We start from the raw sequence: 20,157 nt of genomic DNA on the forward strand, positions 1-20,157 counted from the left end.
CAGTGTGTTAACCACAATGACTTATATGTGCTCCAGTTCACACAACAAGGAACAGCAAATATCCTTGTGTAAAGATATTAAATAATTCATTTGGATTGTGTTTACTTTCTGAAAAACACCATTCATGTCCTGGATAGGTGAGAAAAATCAATATAACATTGTAATATTTTCATATAATAAAATCTGTGTGTTCTTTCCACCACAATGAAAGAGTGCTTTTTTTTCACCTGCTGTGCTTACCCCTCTACTGCGCAAAAGAAACTAGACAAATATTGGCTTTGAAGCATGGTGAAATTAAAGAAGAGGTGTGGAGATGGAGCTCTCCATGATTGTTTACACTTCATGAATACAGCACTTGTTTCTGTGAAGTAATGTGTTTGCAGTTGTAATTTGGTTTTCAATGTTATTTAAAACTTTGTTTAACCCAAATGTTTTTTATTTTATATATTTTTTATTATTAATATAAAAATAGTTTTAATTATAATTATTAAAATTACTTGTGTTATGTTTTGATTATTATAATTATTATTATTAAAATAGCACAAACAAATAAATATTAATTCTTAAAATTCTATTAAAAACATGTCCATTGATATTCAGTAACCTTCTAGCATACCTTGTTTAATTTAATGGCAATGTCAGATATATTGTATATTTATTACTAGCTTAACAATACTGTAATATACTTCTGTTCACATTTTCAGTGCAGTTACCAGACTGAAAGAAATTTTATTGTTTTTAAGGTAAATGTGGAGAGTCTAAGGGAGGAATTCCAAATGTAAGTATTGTGTAAGTATAACTGTGAAATTACAGCAAAGTAATTTCATTTCACACTTGTTTCTTGCATATGCCCAGAAAGAGGCTCCATCCACAGTTTAGGCTTTAAGATAAGGAGCAGATTTGAAATCCTCAGGAGCCTAACACAACATGACTTCATGAAACCCCTCTCTATAGCCAAAAACAAAATGTAAATGCTGCTAACTCAATTATGCTTTCTGCTCTGTGGAATAGTAATCCATTGTTCCTTCAGCTGTCCAATGGCTTCACGTCAGACTGAGACCTGCTGATAGCAGAATCTTGACTCTGCAGACAGACACACAAACATGCGCGCACACAAACCCAAGGCCCTCATTTCCCTCGCCTGAATGCATTTAGACAGCTTTATCAAACTGCTGAGCTCTGGACTTGAGCAGGTTCACAGTCGAGTCTCTCTGGTGAATCCCACTCAATAGCAGCACTCCCAGGCCTGAAGGGAAAACAAGCTCACATTGTCAACAGACATGCAGGTTTGTTTGGCATGTTGGCACTTCACAGAGCTACTCTAGGATTTCCAGTGCACCGGGACAAACGCTCGAATGCAGAAGGTCACAAGATGCTTGACCTCACTACTGCTAAGGAAAACGATCACCTCAATATTCACCCAGACGACTAAAAAAAGTAAAAATGTGTCATAGAGACCTTAAAGAACCATTTCTACTTGACCTGTCCACGGAGGTATTAAATGAACATTTCAATCTTTGCTCATGAGACTGCTGATGTTTTTGAGCCAATTACCTGAACTTTAAGTGCCATGTGACTAATCACACTGAAGCCGGAGGAAATCAATGACAACACTGATTGGCTGATAGCACCACAGGAACATGTCAGTCCAAGGACCTTCATTAGCGACTATCTTCAGCGCCGATATCAATTATATAGTATAAATATATTAACAGTGTTTTATAGTGTAGAATATTCATTTTAAGGCAAAACGCTACAGGCAAAACCATTGGTTTGTTTGTTTTTATGTGGATTTTTTATTTTTTATTTTTTGCACTAGTGCACTGGTTTATTCTTATGTATATACTGAAGGTTTTTACAGGGGCGCATGTTCATATATGGTATTTTCCAGCTTTATGTATCATTTTATTCCTACAAACATAATATATATATATATATATATATATATATATATATATATATATATATATATATATATATATATATATTCTGATTTATGGAGTGATGAAAATAAATTATCCAAAATGCCCTCTTTTAAGAATTTTGCTCATGGCTTGATGCAGTTTTCAGATTTCTGCATTTAGATTTTAAATATACAGTGCATCATTTGCATATTCAATCAACATTTCAGAAACTTAGTTTAATAATGAAACTAATAGTCACTACATTTTACCCAATTTATTTTGCCTTACAGTAAAAAGTATTGTTCATTGAGTATTTTATAATTTTAAGAACCATTCCAAAAAGAGAGTTTGTTTTTAATTGCTGTCAAGAGTGTAGTTACCAGCATCTACCAGAAGGGGCTTAATGTATCATGTCATCCAGCAAAACTGTAATCCCAGACCTTTAAAAATTCACTGGTGTAACTTTAAGTAGTCATATTGATTCAACCATTTTAAATCATATTTTTGATTTCAGTTCCAAACCAGTACATTAAAATGTTACTGCATTAAGTAAATTTTTAACTTACCTGTTTGGAAAGAAAGATGGGGGCATTATTTAATTCAGTATATAATAAACTCAGCGTATGCCACTTCGCATTTCCTTTTTGGCATGGTATTCTGTAAAAATTACCATCAATTGTATTGCACCAGTATTTGCTTATTTATATTGGCAGTACATTGTGGAAATGATTTAATCAAGCTTCTTTTTACATGCGTGTGGAGGTGGGGACCATCTCATCACCTCTTCAATCCCTCCTCTGAGAATCAGCTTGAGATTAAAATATGTCATCATAATGTAATCCAAAAAAATAAATATATAAATCTTCAGTAGATGGGGGTGGCTACTCCATGGCTCATCCTTTACGATCTTATTTAATCTGTTCAAGTTCATTAAGATGAAGAGTAGGGGAAAAGAGACTGATTTGAGTCGCCCGGGAAAAGAGGGGGTGGGGGTTCTCAAAGGCAGCCGATCCCTTGTCAGGCCCATGCAGAGACATGCGTAATTACTTAAGCTTTCACGTTTAAAAGACACTTTTCGCCAAATGTCCAGAAATAACTATCCGTGGGCACGGAAGCAGGTCAATGCAAACAGTCTCTGGTTTGCTCTTAAATAGCATCACATGATTCTGCTCAAACTCCATGCATTGAAGGAGCTGTATGAATCACATTGTGACAGGCTTATGTATGCGAAAGTGCATGATAAGTGTTTCTACGGTAAAAATAAATAAATAAAAAATGTGAGTTGTCAAAGCTCATTATGTGGCATGCTGGAATTTGGAAAGCTTGAATAGCAGCAAACAGAAGCACATCAGTGTGTATTAAAACCACCAGTTGGATTGTTTCAGAAATGAATGGATGTTCTGTCTTCATGGAGTGTGTCTGTGGCGAGTGGGGCGGGGCAGAGGGACGTGGGAACACGAGTGAGGCCGGCAGTGATTGGGCAAATCAGTGGCACCTGCGGCCCACCGCCGGTCTCGAGTCCCACGTAGGAGATGGAAGGATATAAAACTGGAGCGACGACAGTGAAGGACGAGAGAGGACCAGGCCTGGGCTTTTAGTTGTGTTTTGGTTTTTATTTTGCGCGCATCAGTCGTCCGTGAGGGGCTGATGCGTTGTTTTGTGTTTATTTTGAATTATTAAAATTTCATATGATTGTTTGCCGGTTCCCGCCTCCTGTGAGCGGCGAGGGATCTTCAGCAGCGCGTCCCTCCTTCTCCCGGGTTTCGGCACCACTGTAATGATAAAACATCGCAGTCATCGGCAAGAAGGAGGCGGGAACCGGCGGACAATCAAACAACATTTAATAATTCAAAAATAAACACAAAACAGCGCACCAGCCCCTCACGGACGACTGATGCGCGCAAAATAAAAACCAAAACACAACTAAAAGCCCAGGCCTGGTCCTCTCTCGTCCTTCACTTTCGTCGCTCCAGTTTTATATCCTTCCATCTCCTCCGTGGGCCTCGAGACCGGCGGTGGGCCGCAGGTGCCACTGATTTGCCCAATCACTGCCGGCCTCACTCGTGTTCCCACGTCCCTCAGCCCCGCCCCACTCGCCACAGTGTCCAACAAAAACATTGAGGTTTTATTATTCCTGGGACTGGGATATGCATTTAATCTTTGAACGTCCTGATAAGCCATTAGAATGATAGCACATTCATGAGATCATAACTGTCATAATGTCAGTGTTGAGGAAGCAAATTTGGATCGTTAGATTCTCAAGCTACAAGGTTTTATAAAATATACTTGAAGTGTGAAGCAAAACCTAGTTGCACAACTAGCTTCCAACAAAAAGTAGCTACATTAAGCTATTTGAGGGGGCAGCATCTTTTCATATTTATTATCAGATTATATGTTTTTTGAACACTGTTTAATGGTGTTTTAATGAACCTTCAAGTCTCAACCAACATTAAAAGACAAAAATGATAAAAGAATGGAAAGCAGTGTGCCTATTTTTTCCTCTTCTGCAGCTTTTAAGTATTTATACATCTTGTTTTCATTTCAGTTCATTCAGCATAGTTTATTAACATTGAAATGTTCAAGGATGGACAAGCATTTATGTTATATTTTGTTGGTTTTTATGTTGTAAACAAGAAAGTAAGGTACTGTGTTGAAGAAATGACATTATAAAGGTGGTTTACAGTAGTACATTGAATTTGTTCTTCTCTATGGCAGAATATGGATGGGCTGAATTCTGGTAAATTGGGGCACTTTTTTCATTGGGAATATGTCCCAATTATCCTGAATTAACCCTAAGTTGTTTCAAAATAGACTTGTATTGCTTATCATTAAATGCACTCCATTGCAGTAGTATAGCAATGCAATCTGATGAATAAGTAAATCATAGGTGATGTAACAGATGAATAAGAAGAAACTTTTTTGGAACATTGATGTCTGAAATCTTAGTTTACAATTTGACATTTTGTAGTGACCATTCAAATGGAAAGATGACCCAAACATTAAAACTGTGTAATCTTTATTAAAAACCTTTCAAAAAACAATAAAAGTCTGTGTAGTCTAGTGTTGTTTAGGACCCCACTAGTCTCAGCATCAGATGTCACGCTTACGGACCGTTGTCTATACGTCTGATGCATTTGGGACACAAAAGTGGAAACACTTCAGGAGTGTTGAAGTCATCATCAGATTGGTTGAACAGGATTTCCGAGAGACGTGTGTGTTGAGTTCTTTGACATTCTGACTGGAAACAAAGAAATTGTGCCGGCAAAATCCCCTCACGAAAGAAAAAAGCAGTGGTGTTTACAACTGTGATGACCACTGCTTATCAGGATCAACTAAACTCTGGAGTTTCAAAAGTATGTGAAATATTGAATGTCGGCTGCATAGAATCTTTAAAATGCGTCAGAGAGTTTTACACACCGGTCTGTTATTGCACACCTCTGTTAATCCACACCTCGGAACGTGATGATGAATGAAACGAACTGTGATTAGTTGTATGACATGTTGGTCAAACGGCCTCATGGGCAGGCCTTGGCCAAAGAAAGCTGCCATGGATTCCAGACCTTCAGTCTGACTATGCGAGAATCGGACACCATTGACATTCAATGTATGGACAGAAACAATCTTCAAAATTTCTTCTGTTGTGTTCTGCAGAAAATCATACAGAACGACATAAGGGTGTATACATGATCATCTTTGGGTAACTATTCTTTTAAGAGCTTCCCTACATTTACATGAACCCAGTTTTAAATCTGTCACAGGAACCTAAAGACATTTGCTTTCAAATATGGGACAAATACTGTTGTTTTCATTATTTGTCTTTCCAATTAAAACCAGGTTACCTAGAAAAAACATACTTGAGTACAATAAACAAATTATTATTTTGCCAATGCATTATTTGGCATGCGCTGCAGACAGCTTCTTAACAACATCAGAAAATAACCAAACTTAAAAAAAAATTAAAAATAAAAACAATATGATAATGATCATAACTTTTTGAGCACTTACCAGGATTAAGGGCTACTGATCTGCTCAGTTGGCACATTGTTTTTCATGTACTGTATGACAGTCTGTGCACTGATTTGTAGCATTAATTTTTTGATGTCATGAACAAAAAATGAATGTATCTACTGTATATAAAGTAATAATAATAAAAAAAATGCCTAAAATTATGAACTTGTAAACACTGAGACAAAGCAAGATATTTGCAATGCACCTTCTTGTAAAAGCAAAAGGTACAAAAAATACATACATGTGTATGTAGGTTATAAATATTGCTTTTGAAAGCAGCTGAACTGCTTATTAGGTTTTTGTTCACAGTGTCCTTTTAGGTGTTTTCATACCGAATCTACTTTGACTTGGTTGTTGTTTGTCATTAAAGGAGATGGCTTGCTTTTCATCCGATCCGCAGCATCGTTTGAACTCTCTGGAAAGAACATCTTTGCAGTACAGAGTGAGATAATAATTTTTTTGTACTCTCGTCTGAAGTTCTGGTTCAGCAGTCCATAGACTATAGCATTAAGGCAGCTGTTGAAATAGGCCATGAAATAACTGAATACAAAAAACCACTCTGGAATGAGAGGCGCAACCCGCTCAGGGTTTATAGCGACCGCCAAGCCGATGAAATTGAGAGGGGCCCAGCAGACGGCAAAAAGAACGAACACCACAAACATGGTAACGAAGTTCCTTATGTCGTGTGGCGTGAGTTTGGGCCGGAACTCGGGTTTGACGCGTCTCCGCACCTGGATCACCAAAATCCAGATCCGCAGGTAGCAGTATGTCACAATCATGATTGGAAGAATGAAATGGAAGAACACTACGGCGATGGTGTACGCTGAGCTAGCCGACTGCACAAACGTACACGAGTAGACCCTGGGGTCGTACTGCAGGGAGCCGACATAAAAGTTTGGCACTATAGCGACCACTGTCAGTATCCAGATGAGAAGGATGTAGCAAAGCGAGTTCTTGTCACTGTATAGCTTGTCATACTTGAGGCTGTGACAGATATAGCAGTAGCGATTGATGGCAATGCCAGTGATGTTAAATATAGATCCAATCACGCTTAGTCCCATCAGGAATCCACTGATCTGGCAGTGGACAAATCCCAAATTCCATCCATTATGGACAATGGAGACCAGCACGAGAGGATAAGGATAGACCGCTACCACCAGGTCAGCTACTGCCAGGCTCACCACAAATAAGTTCCCTGCAAAACAATGACAGTAAAAAGATAAATACAAACAAGCAATAAAAAAGGTGCATAGTTACACAGTAATAACGGGAAAACCTTCCAGTGAAACGTTATAATTTTATTACAATTTCCATAATGCAGTTTATCAGGTTATTGAATAACATCAGGCCCAATTCAAAACTATAGCGACCCTTTCAACAGAAAGGAAATAAAAAGGTTTCATGCGACTGTCAGATTTTGCTGATGGCTTGTCAGGGTTCCTTGGAGCCATCAGATTAGATTTGTCTGAAGTTTTGTGCATGATGTCTTCTGAAAACAAATTTTAGGTGTGTTATTTCTCCTCTCCTTTTCAGGATGGATGCCAGTTTACTTTTGCAGCATGACCTTTATTGAATCTAATTAAATCATATCTTTCCCAAATCTGTCAGCTGCTTTCACTATTAAAAGGATTGGGGTTACATCTGTTATTGTCACATGATACTTCACTCTCCAATGAAGACCTTTTAGAACTTTTGGGGCCCATGTTAGAAGAGACACTGACTGATGAGACCAGGCTCTAGCAGCTGTTTTTAAATATACCATTTTCAGATTATTAATACAATGAATTTGGATATATTTTTAAGAAATCAACAGTCTTAGGTTTTTAGGTAGGTATTTTCAGCCATTTATACAAGACTTATTTATCCTATATATATATATATATATTTCTCATTGCCAAAAAGATGTGTTATCAAGTAATCGGATAATAGTGGTCTATTTAAAGGTAGAAGTAAAAACCGTAAGCATATGCGATTTCAGAGAGGCTAGCAATAGCAAGCTAGCTTTGTAAGCATAAGATCCCACCCTCCCTGCAAAGCACTCTCTGAAGCCACGCCTCCTCCAAAACACATTAACATGCACAGGCAGATCAGAGGCTAACCAGTGACACGATGAGAGATGGGGCTGGTGGAGGATTGAATGCAATGCTGTCAGATTAGCTTATGTCTCATTCACCAGTGAGAAAACATTATAGTACAAAGCACATAATATTAGAAAAATAACGCCTTCCATTCAGGCTTCACATTTAGACCACGTAACTTGATATCAGGATGTGAAGAGGCTTTCAACAAGCCTAACAAAAAAAAATTTGGAACCAAATCACCTGTCTCACCTTTAACTGAACAAGAACAAGCCAGTTCTGTTACAAAGAATTCTTTATGGTCTGGAAGATTTTCTATACTCATTCTATTGATTTCTATACTCACCCTATACTCATTTCCTTTTGCCTCACTGAGAAAGAAAAGGTAAAATATAAAAGAATGTGAATCAGCCTAACTTTCTCGACATGCACATCAGATGTGAAACATTGCACTTGCATCCTGGCATTTTTATCTCATATACAGAACATGCTGTGCAAATCTTGTAATCCTGAAGGATTGGTAAATAAATACATTCATGATTTAGCAAATTTAGATCAATTCTAAGAGGAGTCATCAGAGCAGAATATTGTTCCAGAACAGTGACTCAGTAAATTATTCCTGTGACATCTCAGCAGCTCCTCTATTTTCAACTGTTGTGTTCCTAAAGTACCATTTGAACTGAGGATGACAAGCAGAAAGAGGGAAAATATGAACAGAGATCTGGAAAACCCAGCAGGGGTCCTGTAGCATGGACCACAAATCTCACTGCAGAAATCATCTGCAGCTATACACTTCATGTTTAGACGTCATTATTTTGAGTGTACAACTGCAACAAGATGAAGTATATATTCTCAAGAGTTCTTTATGCTTTATATTATTACAACTGGAACGAAGTTTTTAAGTTTACAACTTAAGTTCTTAAAGTTGCAGTTTAAGTTTTGCAGGGCAAAGCTATGGTTATTATTTTTTCCACACCACCACACATACAGTGAGAGAAATTCAATGCCAGATTCAAAGAATTTCTAATTCTGTTAACTCTTCTATATGCTATTGTTTATGTGGCTGCTTTTTCTTGAATTAAATTATTAATTTATCTTGTGAGATTTATTGTTTACATTTACTTTATTGCATTTGACAGACACTTTCATTCAAAGCATTTTATATTTTAACAGTTCTAGTATTTCCTGGGAATCAAACCCATGCCCTTGGTGTTATGATCACTACACTGTAGTGTTTGAGCTATAGCATAAAAACTAAAAATATTAACCACAGCATCATTTCTTGATTTGAAAGCTTGTAATCATGAATCATATACTACCATTCTGAAGTTTGGGGTCAGTAAAATATCTTTTTTTTTTCTTCTTAAGAAATTCTTCATTTTATTCAGTAAAGATATATTAAAATTATTAAAAATGACATATTATGTTTAGTTTGTGTTTCTAAAGACTTTAAGTCTGTATTATATTTCCATTGTTTGTTTTGTTTTTGTTTGTGTTTTTGCTTCTATTAGTCTCACCTGTTTCTAATTTAGTTTCCTTTTTCTTTTGTATATATATATATATATATATATATATATATATATAGCCCTTTGATCTAGCATTCCTTTGTCTGTTCTTTTCATATTGTATAGCCCAACTTTCATGTTGATAGTAAAGTATGAAACTGTCGTTTTTGTTTTGGATTCCTGTGCTCCTAAGTTTTTGGTTTGCTTTAATAAATTCATTATGTGATATAGAACCACACCTTAACTCCTCTTCATCCACACCATTGTGCCACCGCAAAGACTTGTATTTTGTTACCAAACTTTCTAACTCTAAAAATAGTTCTTCTGAACTTTCTATTCATCAAAGAATCTTTACAAATTATAATGTTAATAATGATGTTGCTTGAGCAGCATCATTTAAGTAATTGAGCAGCAAATCAGCAATTTACTGAAGGATCATGTGAAGACTAGAGTAATGATGCTGAAAATTCAGCTTTGCATCACAGAAATAAATTACATTTTAAAATACATTCAAATAGAAAACACTTATTGTAATTTAATTTTTTTAACAAGTAATTGCATCACTGTAATGCATCTACAAAGCCAGTATTAACGCAGTTTGTTTCTTTAGTTTGGCAGCACAAATTCAGCACTATGGCAAAACAAATTATATTTGAGTCGTGAGCTTTCAGTGTGAGTTGTATGTGATGAAATACAAAAGACTTGTTACTGCAAAATAATGTCAAGACAGTAGGTCATTCAACTGAGCTAAAAAAAAAAACATACTGCACAGCGTGACCACTGTAGGCTGATTCACTGATGAGTGACTCTTTAGCCGGTTTCTTTAGTAAAACACAGACAGAAGTTTCTTCAGTATTTAACTGTCTAAGGTGTAAATGAGATTTTCTTTTTTATTCACCACACAAGAACTCTTGTTTAAGCACAGACAGATATTATTTGGACAATCCTACAGGATGCAGAGGTAAATGTATTTTTAGTAGTTAGAGATGGTAAATGAAGACTAAACGGGTACACACAAATTGTTTGGGAGGAAATGTACTATGGAAATGTATGAAATGTTCTTTATCAACACAGCGGCTAGATGTCATCAAGATGAAATTAATTTAAGCCCTGTTAGATGCTATCAGTGGATGCTGTTACTACACCATCTGGATCTAAAAGGCATCTTTGTCTTTCTCCATTGTCAGCAATTCAAAAGCAGCCACGCATTCAATATTTCATTATATTATAGTAGGTCTTTTGCCAGAGCTTGGTTTGTTTTTGTTGGGCCTTTAAAAGCATGAAATGAATTGAATGAACAGAACAGCAACACATTTAGGAGAGAAGGTATTTCTGACTTTGTTACAACAATCTGGCGCTTCTGAATCAGCTACTGGAAGTATGTTTTGTTATTAGTTTAAGTATTTGCAATTGAATGTTCCAATGTTCAGTTTTGCGCTTTGTGTGTGTGTGTGTGTGTGTGTGTGTGTGTGTGTGTGTGTGTGTGTGTGTGTGTGTGTGTGTGTGTGTGTGTGTGTGTGTGTGTGTGTGTGTGTGTGTGTGTGTGTGTGTGTGTGCGTGTGTGTGTGTGTGTGTGTGAGAGAGAGAGAGAGAGAGAGTCAGCTGTCTTAACCGATCTTAAACAAATTGGTTACTCAAGGGCATACTATTATATTATAAAAATAATAATAATAATAATAATAAATAAATAAATAAACATAAATCAAGGGCAAACTATAAAATATATTTAATTTAATAAAAAAATATAATAATTATTATTATATTTTTCATACTGTGCCTTTGATTTATGAACAGTCAAATACAGCTAAAGATGACCAAATTGCCAAGCTGTTTATCTTTATCTTTGTTTATCTTACTGAAAGAAAACACAGCACTCCTTACAAAGAACAGGAAATAATGGTTATTTCCTGGCTTTAACCAAATGATCTTAGGTCCCATAGGTATCTGTTGTGTTTATTCAATTTCCCTTTAAGGAAGCTTCTCCACATTTAAGTTACCAGATATTAAAGCAAATACTGTACACTGATTTTTATTGTCACATTTTGGAATACTGGCTTCTAAGTAGTTAATGCTGGGTATCACATATTTTAATTGCATCTTCTACTAAATAAACTTTGATATCATTTTGTCACCCTACTGAGTGTAAATACAGCACTAACGGGAAACTCCAAACTACCCTTGAATACACAGAAATATTATGCTTAAATCAATATTTTATTGCTTTGGGATCCTGGAGGGCTGTTTCAAATGAGCTAAAAAAAAAAATACGTAATAAGACCATTATGGAGCTCAATCAGGGGGAGATATGACATTTGATATGAAGTCATCTGCCATAGTCAAATCCAAATAAAGGGTCTGGCCTTGCACAATAAAATACTGAACAAACCAATTCAAAGTCAAAAGCAGCAGACTGAATATAAATCATATAAATTGTTCATTTAGGAAAACACACTGACATTTTGTTTGACTCTTAAGCAGAGCAATATACAGCAGAATGTAAAAAATAAGTAAGATGGCCTCACAAAAAAGTCTTTAAAAAACATACAGACCCTTTGGTTTTGTAATATGTGAAATGGATGAATAAATCTCTCAGAAACATGGGAGGAAAGAGAAACAAACTACAGTGATTAATTATGACTGAATATAGAGTGAGCTTTACACAACAGATGGAGAGATTGGTCTGTTGTGATGAGTGGTCAGTCATGCTTTTTTTTGCTAAACACTACTATACACAAAATGTGACAACTTTTTTTAAATGGAAATAAATTCAACTCAGCTGCCCATATTTACAAGATTATACATGTGTCTTTCAATTCATCAGTTTATGCGTTTCCTCAGAGCTGAACCAAAGACCTATTGTAACAACAACCTTCATAAAAAATAATAAAAAAAAACAAGCCCAATAATCAAGTATAGCAAGAGTGCTGCTGATACACTATTATTTGGAAATGTGTATTATTGTATTTTTTCTTCTTTTCATTCATGCATTTGGCAGATTTTTATCTAAACTGACTTACAGTGTATTCTCTGTTTTACATATTATTATGTGTTCCCTGTGAACCTGTATTGAACCTTCCTAGCTCAATGCTGTTCAAACTTGAATAACTTTTATCTAATCAGAGAAAACAAAGAAACAGCATTTTGTAAAAGCAGTCATATAGGCTGCAGACAAAATAAAAACTATGTCCACACTTAAAAAAAATAAATAAATATTTAGTATGGCCACAGACAATTACACTGTAACAAATGACTTAGACCCTAGATTAAAATATCTGACAAAGTGGTGAATCAGGCATTTCTGGCTGTGTTTAATAGCGTATGAGCCAAGAGTGGATCTTCAAAAGTGAGTCAGTCAGACTGAGCACAACATCAGTACAGTGTATCGCTGATTGCCCATTCATTAAGGCATCGAAATCAGCCCAAGGGCAGTGAAGACATTAACTCCTCTATAACAAATAAAACTTCATCTCAAAAATCAGAACATTATGGAGTTTTCCACTGGACGATGCATTATGACAACAAAAGGTAAAACAAGGTTATATGACCCTGCAAAATAGGTTATCGCTGGGACTCAGTGTCACGTTTAATAGTGTCACGTTTAATAGTGTCACGTCATCTTTAATAAATCCACATACAGTATAGGTAAATCCAAGCAAGAGAGCGGGGGAGATGGGAACTTAAATACACAGTCCAAACTGAGACAATTAACAAGACACAGCTGAACATAATGAAGAACTCAAATCAGTAACAATGACAACTAACTAGAAAACAGTGCAAACAAAGTCCACACAATGTCATGTTGTGACAGTCAGACAGCTATATTCATTTCACTTAAAAAAAAAAGATTTTGTATGTGTACAGTATGTCATTTTCTTGTCATTTAAAGGACATTCAGATGTGTGACAGTGCATTTTCAACAACTGCATCATTGTTCAGTTTAACCTGAACAACAGCTTTTAAATCATCAGTAGTATTATTTTATATTCTAAGGAATATGCTTTGAACAAGACTTTTAGATGCCGTTATTTGAAATTACTGTAAATAATCACTTTATTCTCTAGAAAGATTCTGTCCTCGTTCCACCCATATTCAGTACCCGAGCCTGCTGAAAGGGCCCTTCTTCCACTCACACAAGCGCTGTGAATAATTGGTAGTGTACTTCATCTAATAAGACTGCCTTGGGCTCATAAGCGACTTCAGAGCAACTAAAGAACAGTAAGAGATGAGAGCCCTAAAGAGAGGACGGGCTCAATTACAATATCCAAGATGTTGAGAAACGTAAAAAAAAAAAAAAAGGGAATCAAACACCCGCATTCCTGTAGATCAGCTGGTCTTCAATGATGCTCACAACACAATGGTCATGGGTTTCATTCACAGGAAGCACACAGATTGATTGCTTTTATCTAGAAATATACAGCTGGTCCCAAATTATAATGCATATAGTCCAGCACATCAATCCTAGCTCTCGAGTGGAGTTTCATTTGTAATTTTATGATGTATGCACACTGGCTGTGTTGAAATGAGGATTACCGAACAGCAGGGAATGGCTGGTCTGAATAATCCAAACAGACAGTGGTGCCACAGCAGATAGAGTCTTTGAGGTTGAGTAGCTTAAATAAAACAGATACTGTAGACCGCAATGAGGAGGAGAGGAACCACTTTGTTTTACCACAGAAGAACAATGGAGAGCAAATGTGTGCTTGCTCGTGTTTTCTGAGTAACTATAACTTTGGATATGTGGTGGAATGATTGCTAATTGAATATTCACAGTGGGTCAGTGGTCTTTACAATGGGCCATGGGAGGTCTTAGTGAGAAACATAATGAAGCACACATCGCGGGAGGCTAATGGGACAATTACTGGGTTTATTTGACCCACTAATCAAAGAACATGGTGCAATATACTGAGTAGAGAAGGAAACTTTACAGAACAAATAAATACATAAATAAAGAACTGATTTGAAACACCTGACATGTACACCATGCTGAAATAAGTCTGAAATGGACGGAAAAGTTTGGTATTGTTAGTGTGGGCACTTCAAAATATTGTGAATGACTTTACGCAACTTTCTGTTTCTGACACCCACTTGTCACAGAGAAGAAAGGAAGTCGATTCTTTATTATTGTTACATTTTAATCTGTTTAAAACATTGGTTTACCTCATACAGTTCATTGCGTATTGCTTCATAGTATTTAAATGTTAAAGGTTCTTCTTGATATTGTAAATAAAAAAGTTATTAAAATTGTTATTAAGAAGACAACACTTACGTTTTTTGATCATATAAACCCTTCTGCAATTATTGTGACATGAAAATTGGATATGATCACATGCCAACTTAATTTCAATAGCAATAACATCAACAAGCTACACCACATAATAATGCATATGCAAGTATATTTAGTTAACTAGAAATTGCTTTGTAATTAATGTAAACATAAGCACTGTCCAAAACCTGTTTTTCATAGTGCTGTTGTAATTTTCAAACTGGTGCCACAAACTTCACAGTTGAGGAACAGCATAAGGTATCTTGTCTCTATTGGCAGAGAAAAGTGACATATGGGTCGGTGTGACACCGGTGATAAGCACTCCATCCACTCACAGGAAAATGACTGCCTGTTCAGTTTTGTTTGATAGTGGGCCAGTTACCTGAAACCTCTAAAAATAGTTCCTTACTGTCCACTATGATTCAGTGCAATACCCTGTCAGGAATGACAGAAAACATGAAATTACACTAAGTAAGAATCAAAAATCATAATTCATTTATGACTTCTTAAAACTCACTGCATACAGTACTTCAGTAAAGTGTACACTGAGTAAACAGTATATGTTTCTCTTTCAGTATATAATATTCTGTAATTTAAGCACTCCATGTTATCTGTTTAGTCACCATTGTAATTTTACTTTATAAATAGAACTTTATCTTTAGTCAAAAATTAAGATAGTAAGTTTTTTAACCAAAATAGTAATGTTGTAATGAACTATAAAGTTGCAATTCTGAAACATTCCCCCAGTGAAACAAAACAAAAGTGTAACTAGTGAGATTAAAAAAAAAAATTAAATAGATGGTTTCAGAAATATTAAATACAATGAATAAGTACTAGTAATACTAGTAAAGCTAAATCTGGACCATATATATAATTCATAGCAAGAAATGGCAAAAATGTTACATTTGTTTCCAGTAACAGTGGTACGGGTGACTAATTACAATTTAGTCCGTTTGTAGTATTTGTACTGGATGCAAACATTTTGATGACATTAAACGTTTCCTCAAAATATCGGTAGTTTAAACGAATAAATGTTTAACGGCTTGCCATATTTGGTTCAAAAGCGATCTTACCTGCGTTTCGAAGTTTCTTGTTTCTGTATACAGAGAAGATCACCAAGAGGTTCCCCAATACATCAACCACGATAGTGAAGATCAGAAAGCTGCCCAAAGTTGTGGCGACCCAGGGTGGGCGATTCAGAGTGATCTCGTGAGGGCTCAGTGAAGAACTGTTCATCAAGCGACTGCCATTTATTTTCATTTTATCTTCACTTCAGTAATCCTCGCCATAAATCATACGATCTGATTCCAATGGGAAAACCATGTGGCTGTTATTGCGTTTGCGTAAACGTGCGTAAAATGAAGGTCTGTTATCAGATCATGGTCCTCGATGGAGCGCACGCCTTCGTGGTCTGAGCGCGAACATGTGTCCGCACTTTTATAGCTTTCTGTCTACATCAGATTGTTGGTGTGTGACATCCGACAGCAAGTTAAGTTCTTCTCAAATGCCCATGGATGGGAGATGCTGTCTGTAAATCGCTGTTACGCTGCCCCGTTGTGGAAGACAACGAAATCGGCTCGGAATTTGGGTCGAGAAGGTTGAGTCGCCTCTTTCGCATTCCCTTGCGATTATTTATGCATGCGTTTATTCCTTATTTTTGGACATTCGTGCTTGATTTAAATAGAAAATGACGCATTTAGCCTATATAGTTTAATCAAGCGTCGTGGGGAAAAAATCGTTTCAGTGCGTGGAATTGGTTGAAGACCTGGGATGAAACTTGGAGGTTCAAACTAAGGATGATCCTTAAACTATTCGTAATGCCCTATATATATAAAGATTGTTTCTGTAGGCACTTGGCATTTCCACTGTTATTGGATAAAAGATACAGCTCATTAAAAACATGTTGACCATTTTTGAGAGTGTTTAATTGTGCTTTTAACTTTATACCTTAGAGATACTGACATAGGCTGTATACTGTGATAGCTTTCCCCTGAGGCAATATCGAAATTTATTTTTATTTTTCCGCATCATCATCCAGCCCTAATAAGTCAGTCATGTATCATGCATATGCACTAATTATAAAAAAATGTATGACGTTGTCATGTTTATTATAAATATATTGTTGGTACATTTTGTTCTAAAGAAAAAAGTGTGCCTTTGCATTCTGTTATCTAAATGTAGGAGTTTTCCAACTGCTGGACAGAGTTGCAAAAAGCATCTGAGCAGCAATAATAAACTGCCCCTTAAAAAGAACCTTTAGACCATGCAGCTGTCCATTTGCACATACAGCCAAATATATTCGTCATAGAGTAATGTGGACCAAACACTCTTTGGACTGTGGCTCAGTACCATGCATTAGCTTTGCATTGGAGGATGCCTGTCGGTGCCAGCCTCTTTAAATAAACCACACAGAACAGTGTCCGGTTTATCTCTCTCATACACACTTCTTTTCAGACATTTCAAAGCTATACATTCTAGTGTGTTACAAGTTAAATGGGTTATATCATCTATTTGAAATATTTCCTCACTGAAGTCCATTTAAGGTCAAGGTGTCTTGCACCAAAAACCAGTGATAATTTACTTTTTCCACAGCCTCTCTATCCTTTATGCCACTATATCTTTAGAACTTAAATGTAAATGTTTTTTACTTATGGGTTGTGGGCTCAATTCTTCAATATGTCTTTTTGCAAAACATTCATTACATCGTGACAAAACAGTTTGCACCATTTTAACTGTTAATGTCGAACTGATGTTATCAAGGACACTTAAAAAAAGAGCCTCTTTTCCTAAAGTTGGGATCCATATGAAGATATGGCAGAGTAATAAAGCAATATCATAGCAATAGAGCAACATTTTTGGACTAACATAATAAACATAATAAAATAGAGCAAGAGATAAGTGAGTATACTGAACATGTCCACTCTTCTGTCATTTTTTCCCTCTCTTTTTTTGAGTGACTATAAATTCTTAGAAATTCCAACAGTGTGCCGTTATGAAACTCCAATATTAATATAGTTTGTGTGTTAACGATTGCATTTGAATGAACTTTTGACAGCATAACATGAATGATTAGGGTGGCCCTTATTTTTTTTTTAAACTTCTGCTCTCATCTGGCCAGTCAACTCCCCTTCATGAGAAATGGAAACAAACCAAATTTTGCTGAGATTGGACTATGTTTGGGGTGTGCTCAACAAATTTGAAATACTGTCTTAATAACCATAACTGCAAGTAATTAATAATAATAAACAGGGGCGCCACTAGCAATTAACCATAGCTTCTTTTTTTTTTTGGCATTGCAGTCAGGAACTGGTAAATTGACTAGCTTTACTGGCATGGTAAAAAGGCTTAAAAAAGCATTTACAGCGCTCCGAAACCAATAGTGTTGAGCATTATCAAATTTTCATCGTTTTCAGTCATGTGACTGGCTTGAAGGCATGGCGGGCAATTGTTTCCAATTCACAAATATTTAGATCTTTTGATGACCAGACTTATACATCTTCATCAAACTCGAAAGACATCTCTAATTTGACTCGAATCTCACTCAGTAGTCTTGTTCGAGATGCATCGCGGTACTTTGATGTCATACGCCGATCGGTCTGCTCAGTGCCGATGCATCTCGAACAAGCCAGAAATGCAGAAATAAGCCGCAATTTTGTTTCATTTGTAGCTCTTTGGTAGATACATTTATCATTTCTATTGCATTACTAGTACTTTTACTATTTTGCTTCCTGTCCACTTACTGTCCTATCGAAATAGAGGCATAAAACACCAAAAATAAAATCTTTTTTTTTTTTAAAGTTAACTTGCAACTCTGCTATGATCTTTGAAGAACTGATCTTTGAAGAATTGCGATCTGATCTGGATCGTGATTACAATCCGACACGTCCTTCAACAGCAAATTTCTCGCAGACTTAGAAGCAGAATGTTAAAAATGAAATAACTATACAGGTGAAGAAAGTGAACTTGGAACAAAATTTAGATCTTATCTAAATATTTTTGATGATCCGATAAGTCTTTCAACCACAGTACTCTTGTGGGAATATGGAAACAGATTTCGGTGCTCTCTGACAATCTGCATAATGAACTGCATTTGTTCTTCAGTTTTAAGAGGATGTCATTGTAGCCTACTCTTGGATAAGCAGAGAAACAAAGGGGCAGTTGTGGCCTAATGGTTAGAAAGTCATCTGATATTAGAAACGGTCAAAAGTTTATCAGTGAACAAAACCTTTGTTAATATTACCAATCTGATATTGAAGTACATGTTGATAAAAAGATAAAAAGGTCTTTAACCATACTCTAAATCATAATTTATCTGGATGGTATTTTGCATACATTACATGCTTCTAGTGGAGAGACAAATGAGGGGTTGAGACGTAAAAAAAAATGCACCCTCCAATAAGTGTCACCCTAATGAACGAAGCATGGACTACTTTGGGTTTTGTTTTTGATCCAGGCCTTGAAGAGCAGTTCAGTGCAACTTGAACAAGTCACAAAAAAAACAAATCTTATCTGAAATGGAACAGATTAATGAGTTGGAGTCTGGGAGACAATTTAATGAAGAAGAATCCAATACAATTTTGCATTAGCTCATTCATCAAGAATGCAGATCTTAACATTTGTTGGCATATACCCTCACCTTCTTATCAGAACACATTAACACTGGATCTCATTGCACTTTACCCATGGTAATGGTTACTCTAGAGGAAATATTACAAAGGAGAATATACATATATTACATATATACATATATATTTTTTTTTTCATTACATTGACATTCATTTTTACAGTAAACACTAAAGGAGGAAGAGACTATTATACTGTTTTTTCCTGATTTCCCTGGGCTTGGTTATATAAATCTGAAACAAGGCTGCATTTGATCTCTGCAACGTGACACATAAATATGAGCAAATAGGTTGTGCAATGGTGGGAAACTAACAGTGTCAGCTTTCAAACTCAAGTAACATATATGACACGCTTGCAAACAAACAAACTTGGGCTCCCATTTTTGTTTACACAAAATACCAGATAGATAAGAACAGACAGCGTGACTTACTGTCAAATTTATTAAGATATGATGATCTGACAACTGTCAAATTAGTTTTACCGACCAAAGAAAGGACAAAGCCTCTGTTCATCTCACTGGCATTTCATTGATAAAGGTTGACATGTGGTGGATGTGCGACCTCTCTGAGTTACTCTTGCTTTCTCTTAAAGATCACAAGTTGAGGTATTCATTTGGATGAAGTTTAATTACGTTCTGAACTGTCGGTCCTCAGATACGAGGAATCCTCGCTCATGTTACAGAGGGTGTGAGAAAGGGGATACAGGACCATAGTCATCAATAAATCATTCAAGTGTACTGCAAAGTAAATTCTGTGAGCCTTTGTTGTTTAAAAGTA

At 36.1% G+C, this 20,157-nt stretch overlaps 1 protein-coding gene across 1 annotated transcript; it reads right to left on the reverse strand.

Moving 5' to 3' along the window:
* Positions 1-5,439: 5,439 nt before the first annotated feature.
* LOC132113557 (melatonin receptor type 1A-A-like) lies at positions 5,440-16,293 on the reverse strand. Its single transcript, XM_059521376.1, has 2 exons — positions 15,832-16,293; positions 5,440-7,107 (listed from the first exon to the last, which is right to left on the reverse strand). The coding sequence occupies exons 1-2, from the start codon at positions 16,016-16,018 to the stop codon at positions 6,239-6,241; spliced, it is 1,056 nt and encodes a 351-aa protein (XP_059377359.1). The 5' UTR covers positions 16,019-16,293; the 3' UTR covers positions 5,440-6,238.
* Between the last annotated feature and the right edge of the window lie 3,864 nt (positions 16,294-20,157).

Source organism: Carassius carassius, chromosome 33 (assembly GCF_963082965.1).
Source record: "Carassius carassius chromosome 33, fCarCar2.1, whole genome shotgun sequence".
NCBI classification, from domain to species: Eukaryota; Metazoa; Chordata; class Actinopteri; order Cypriniformes; family Cyprinidae; genus Carassius; species Carassius carassius.